At 33.5% G+C, this 6,390-nt stretch overlaps 1 protein-coding gene across 1 annotated transcript; it reads left to right on the top strand.

The window, feature by feature from the left end:
- Positions 1–436: 436 nt before the first annotated feature.
- Positions 437–6,126, top strand: LOC114179425 (sodium/pyruvate cotransporter BASS2, chloroplastic). Its single transcript, XM_028065765.1, has 13 exons — positions 437–745; positions 839–959; positions 2,198–2,318; positions 2,410–2,451; positions 2,537–2,650; positions 2,731–2,793; positions 3,698–3,825; positions 4,596–4,677; positions 5,003–5,054; positions 5,154–5,251; positions 5,379–5,537; positions 5,637–5,726; positions 5,843–6,126. The coding sequence occupies exons 1-13, from the start codon at positions 631–633 to the stop codon at positions 5,918–5,920; spliced, it is 1,263 nt and encodes a 420-aa protein (XP_027921566.1). The 5' UTR covers positions 437–630; the 3' UTR covers positions 5,921–6,126.
- Positions 6,127–6,390: the final 264 nt, after the last annotated feature.

Raw genomic sequence — 6,390 nt, 5'->3', positions numbered from 1 at the left:
TTTGATATTGAAAAATTGAATATTTAGTAATATTATATTTTTTTATTATAAATTTTTATTATTTTATAATAATTAATTAATTAATATTAAAACGATAAAAAAATACTACATGTATATTAAATACGAATGTAAATCCATTACTCGGTTATAAGAACAAAAATTTAATACTCATTAAATGTTTGTTTATGAGAATCAGGATAAAAAAAATTTCTCTGAAAATAAACATAGGATGACAGTGAAATTCATCTCAGCTCTATGCTGTCGGTTACCATCTCACATGTATATAATCCGTAATGTTTTGACTTAAATGTTATTCTGAACTATTTATATGTAACCTGGCTTAATGTTCAGATCAATTATTTATTGGTTTAAAAAAAATTAAAGGTATTGAGTAAGGTCGAAGAATGTTTCTATTATGAGATTATTAGTTTCCAAAACATCCCCAAATGAGATGATTAGTTTCCAAAACATCCCCAATCAAAAACACCCAAAAACATCCTTATCAATGCGGAGTGGAGTGATACTAGTAAACTCCCAAGCTCCAGGGTGCTTTGCCTTCTTACACACAACGGAACCCACACCCTTTTCAACCAAAAACTTAGGCAGATCCTTACCCTGTTGCATCCAGCCATGGCTTCTATGTCTATCAACTTTCTCAGAGACCATAGAGTAGGGCCGTATGATGCACTGCTGAAGCCGAGCTTTCGCCCTCCCATTTGGAAGAACTTTCGTAATTCCCATCTGGGTATGCTTGATCCGTGCTTCTTTGCATGTTTCCCTATCACGGGGTCTTTCTTTCCCTTGTTGATAAGCTTCGTATTCTTGTTTGTCTTTATAGAAGTGAAAGGCCACTTTAATCTGTCTGAGAGCGGAAGAAGGTGCGCAATTCGAAGCGACTTGCGAGGTCCAGTTGGTGCTACTGTAGATTTTCCCTTAACCCTTCAAGGGTCTAGAAGAAGGTAATATTTTAACTAGTCTCTGATTCCAAAGTTAATATATGCTTATGGTGTTCGGTTTATTGAAGAATGGTGTACAAGCTTTTAGACCAGTGCCAAATGCTGGGACTGTTCTGAGGAGGGAATTGTGGGAATGGAATCGATACAGCCACACTACTTGCGGGCTTTGATGAAATTGAAATTCTTTCCTGAGAAGCAAGATAGGTGTAGGCCCCCCCAAATTGTTAGAATTTAGAATCTGTTGGTTTATCTCAAAATAATTTGCAAAAGTGGGAAACTTTACAGCTGTTATCTTAGAGTATCCGGGGGAGCTTCTGTCAACCATTATTGTGCGGATGAAGTTCTGCAATCATGGGTTTAGGAAAGGTTTCTAATTGTTAAGTTCCAAGAAGGCAATTGCTCTTCTTGCACGTGCATGGAATCTTTGATTGGGTTTATTTGCAAGTGAAGGTATGTGCCTTTGGCAAAATGTTTTCGATTCTTCTATTTTAAAGAAGGTATGAAGGAATGGGGAAAAGAGGAAAACTGGAAAAGGCTAAACAAAACTGTGAGTGGCAACTGTAACCACTTGTGAAATAGTAAACGTTGTACTAGCGCTTTTTTTTATATCTTGCTTTTCAGCTGACAATGATATCCACGCAACTAAAGTCGCTAAATTTCTTATAATGAAAATGAAGGCGTATTAGATTCCATACTGGAAAAATGAAATGAGTCATATTTATTGTTCAGAATTTTAATTCCTGTGTTACAGACAATAAACAGAGGCTTCTCAATGTACTACTTTATATTGAGCAAGATGGTCAATTTTTTTCCTTCAACTCTCTATTGGATTTGCAAATTATTTACCTTTAATGAAACACTAAGTTACTTGACCTCAGAACAAATTGTTTTATAGAGGAATGTTCAAGCGCTTAATGTGAAAAAGGCTGTCAAATCTTGATATCCTGAGCCTTTTTAAGAAAATAAATCCACAGAAGTATTTGCAGTGAATGATGAAGCAACAATTTCTATGAAGAAGAAACAGTATACGCTTGTATTGAAAAGAAAAGAAAAAAGAACCCGTGCTCCCTCTCACATTTCCAAAAGTTGTTTTTATTGATGTGTTTGGAATAACAATTTGCCAATGATTAACATATAAGCAGAATCTGTAAGTAATCTTTTGATCAATTTTTGGGTGCTTGAACTTTGACTTTCTCATTCTTGATTTTAAGTGCTAGTATCTTATTTGTTGCTATGCTTAGGAACTCTCAAATATGTAACAAGGCTACTACAGACATATCTGGAGATATTCCTGAAAGTGCTGGTGAGTTGAGCCAGTACGAGAAAGTGATTGAAACCTTAACAATTCTTTTTCCTGTTTGGGTGAGCTCGATAGTTCTTCAATATAGCATCTCAATTTTTCTATTTTTTGTGATGGTCTGTAGTTTGAGAGTTTGCTAACTTGAATGAGCAGGTCATCTTGGGGGCTATTATCGGCATCTACAAGCCAACTGCTGTAATTACTCTGATTTTTTCAGCTATGTACATGGTTGAGTGGAAATATGTTGATTAACTGATGTGAAATTATGGCTCTATTCCAGGTAACTTGGTTGGATAAAGATCTTTTTACTCTTGGCTTGGGTTTCCTCATGCTCTCTATGGGCTTGACATTGACATTTGAGGATTTCAGACGGTGTCTGCGAAATCCGTGGACTGTAAGTGAAGATAACTGATACTTAAAGGAAAATTCATTTGTTTTTTCTTCTTTTAAATGTTAATGATTTTGTTTTTGCAGGTGGGTGTTGGGTTTCTTGCACAGTATTTGATTAAACCCATGCTAGGCTTTGCCATTGTAATGGTATTTTTTGTTATTACCTGAGCTCTTCCCTGCTTCTTTGCTTTGTTTAGATCAGCTCTTGAAAAGTGTTACATTCTCTTCTCTTTTTTTTTTTCATACTGCCTCATGATATTACTGTCAAAAACATTTTGTCATGGTAATGGTTAATTGATTATTTTTCATCTTAGTTTATTTATAGAAAATTCTAAATTTGATATTATCTTTTAATAAGTGCTTCTGTGTTTGCTTAATCAAAGAATTAAAGATATCTTTTTGATAATATGAAAATGATGATATTGGCTGTGTGTTGGTTGTTTGTCCCTTGATTCTGTTGTCAATAATATTGTAAGCTGAGACAAAGTCTACGCTATATTTCCAAGATGTCCTATATCTTTGACAAGGTTATTCTTATCTATTCCAGTGGAGTGGCAGAGTTTTCTTTCATGACAGGACTAAAATTAGAAGCCTGAGATTTTTTTTTTAAAATATTATAAACATATAGGCTTTGTCGAGCTTAATGTAAACTATTTGTGATACTTCTTGAGCATAATAATGTAACTAAAGCTTTAATTTTTTTGATCATCAGGGCTTCCCTCTCAATTTTGTATCCTTATTAAGATATATGATCAATGAGAATTATGCTGAAGTCATCTGTAGTTTCCATGAATGTGGGTGTGGGACTCAGTATAGGAATATTCATTTCTTTAGGTCAATTTTGGGATCTGCAATTGCTTGTTCTGATAATGGTTGCAGATATAGAGGCTGTAGTTCAATACCTATGGTTGTTTTGTCTGTCACTTTTGTTTACTAGTCCTGTTATTTTTTATCTCTCTTTATAATTGGATCCCAAAATTTCTAATTTGCAATTTATCCTGTTATGATAAATTATCCATCATAAGAACTAACGTCAATATCTGATTCCCAGACTCTAAAACTTTCAGCTCCTCTCGCAACTGGTCTTATTCTGGTCTCATGTTGTCCTGGAGGTCAGGCATCAAATGTTGCAACATTCATATCCAAGGGAAATGTTGCACTGTCTGTTCTTATGACAACGTATGTTTAACATGCATTCCCTGGTTTGTTTGTCTTTCTAAATTATATTTTATGTTATACTCGAAGCTTAATATTTATATGATAATTAATGTTGCTTTTAGAAAATTTTAGTGATTTCTGTAATCTACATCCTCGTCACTACTTGCATTTGTAGAACATATTTTCGCTGCTGTCTCTCTTCCAATCTGTAAATTTTGTCATTTAAATTGAAAAAATAATTTTTTTATTTGATTAAAGATTGATAACATACAAATAATCTGTAAATAATGAATACATTAGCAAGTGGTACTAATTACTAATTTCTTATTTGTCAATTGCCTGTACACTAAAATGTGAGTTTCTAGTCCTTGTTGAAATTTCTTTCAAAAGGTGGCTTTCTTACAACTTGAAAGGAGAAATGGAAGATTTTGGATTAATATGTTGCTCTAATCAGAACCTCTTGATATGTATAATTTTGGCAGTTCAAGGTTAGAAACTTAGATTACATTTTGAAACATAGAACCAATGCAATGACGTCTCTGAATGCAAAGCAATTGAATCTAAATATTCTCTTTAAACAGAATGATCTGAATGATACGAGAACAGTATCCAAGTACTAAATGGTTGACATGGTTGGAATCATGTTATCCCTTGGCTTTTATCACTTTTTCTTTTGATTTTTAGCTGCAATTAAATTACGTGGTGTATATTAATGATGTTAATTACTAGAACAGTCTTTTTCAGAAATTAGGTTTCAAAGATATTTAAAGATGTTATTTATTGGTCTACAGGTGTTCAACTATTGGAGCTATTATAATGACCCCACTTCTTACAAAGCTTCTTGCTGGTCAACTTGTTCCGGTTGATGCTGTTGTAAGTTGTTGCTTGCCAATTTTTGGGCAAAGGAATCTCAAATAAAGTCTTCGTTTAAATGATATGTAAAACTAGCTTGCTGTTGGCAAGCTGTTACGAAAAGGAAGCACAGTTGACACTTTGACAATACTAATCATAGTTTCTCCTAATCAAGTGAAGTGAATATAGATACTGAATTTTTAATAGTATACCTTGTCATTCTTCACTACATTCTTTATGGTTTTCTTTCTCTTCTTGGATTTTCTTATCATTTCTATTGAACAGATCCTCTTGTATCTTTCATTTTTACTCTTGAAGTGAATCTGTAATTCTTTCTCTTTTGCAGGGCCTGGCAGTTAGTACCTTTCAGGTTGTTTTAGTCCCAACAGTTGTGGGAGGTAAGAGATGATGAATATTTTAAGTTAAATGTGAGTTGATTGTTTTATAACATACCTAAAGATTAGGACGATTTGTAATGTCTTTGCTTTATCTGGCAGTTTTGGCAAATGAGTTTTTTCCTAAGTTCACTTCAAAGATAATCGTTGTGTGTCCTTTGATTGGAGTCATTTTGACCACTCTCCTCTGTGCAAGCCCAGTAAGTTGACTAAGTTCTACAAGATAAAGTTCATCTAATGTATTCTCTTCTGGCATTTTACTTCATTATAAATTATCATATACTGTTCTTGCTTTGAGCAGAAATTTGACATGCATCAACTTTTCAGATTGGGCTAGTTTCTGATGTGTTAAAAGCTCAAGGAGCACAATTAGTATTGCCAGTTGTTTTCCTACATGCTGCTGCATTTACTCTTGGTTATTGGTTTTCAAGAATATCATTTGGCGAATCCACATCACGCACCATATCTATAGAGTGTGGAATGCAGGTAAAACCTCTTCTTCATACCTCTAATCAAAATCCTGGTAATGTTTTCTTCTTGATCATTTTGTCTAACCTTATTTATTTGTTTTTCTTTTATCTGCAGAGTTCTGCACTAGGGTTTTTACTCGCTCAGAAGCACTTTAAAAATCCCCTTGTGGCTGTTCCTTCTGCTGTCAGTGTTGTCTGCATGGCGGTAAGACAGAATATTTAACCAGCTCTCATGGCTGTTTTGTTTTGCTTTGTCTATTTCTTGTAAAAATGGTGGCTTTTAATTTCTGTCAACGAATATTTCTCACTGGTTTCATGCAGCTTGGTGGAAGTGCTCTTGCTGTGTTTTGGAGGAACAAACCAATTCCCCTTGATGACAAAGATGACTTCAAGGAATGAAAATCATTGACTAGTATTGACATGTCCCTCATTTTTATGTGGGAACATGTTACAGCATTCAGGATTTAGGATCAGCCTACGACAAATATGCCCCTTAGTTTGTAGCATTCCTTGGGAGTAATGTTTTTTCTTTCCGTTTGTGATTATGAAATTTTTCATAAACATATAAGAGAAAAATAAAAATTTAAATCTAGTTTGGGGTCAAATATATTTTGTCCTTTAAAATTTAAAAATTAAAACATTAACTTTGGTTCCTATAAAATTTAATGAGTTTCTACTTTACTTTCTACATATACAAAAGTGTGGTGAAATAAATGGAAGACCTTTAAACGGTTAATTTGCTCGATTTCAACAAATAAAATAACAATTTTAGTGAAATTATTATATTGATTTAATTTTTATATTGTTTAGTTTTTTAAATCACTCCTTGTTTTAATGTTTTTTATTGAAATTTAGTGGTTCTCGACTAG

The sequence above is a fragment of the Vigna unguiculata genome, chromosome 3 (genome assembly GCF_004118075.2).
Source record: "Vigna unguiculata cultivar IT97K-499-35 chromosome 3, ASM411807v1, whole genome shotgun sequence".
NCBI lineage: Eukaryota > Viridiplantae > Streptophyta > Magnoliopsida > Fabales > Fabaceae > Vigna > Vigna unguiculata.
This window is presented reverse-complemented; position numbering and strand designations above follow the sequence as displayed.

What these genes read in the sequence shown, in the direction of transcription:
- LOC114179425 (XM_028065765.1), top strand. Translation starts at nt 631, where the DNA reads ATGGCTTCTATGTCTATCAACTTTCTCAGAGACCATAGAGTAGGGCCG. An exon ending in CTGTCTGTTCTTATGACAAC is followed by an intron (nt 3,826 to 4,595) that starts GTATGTTTAACA and finishes ATTGGTCTACAG; the next exon opens with GTGTTCAACTATTGGAGCTA. An exon ending in TCAGTGTTGTCTGCATGGCG is followed by an intron (nt 5,727 to 5,842) that starts GTAAGACAGAAT and finishes GGTTTCATGCAG; the next exon opens with CTTGGTGGAAGTGCTCTTGC.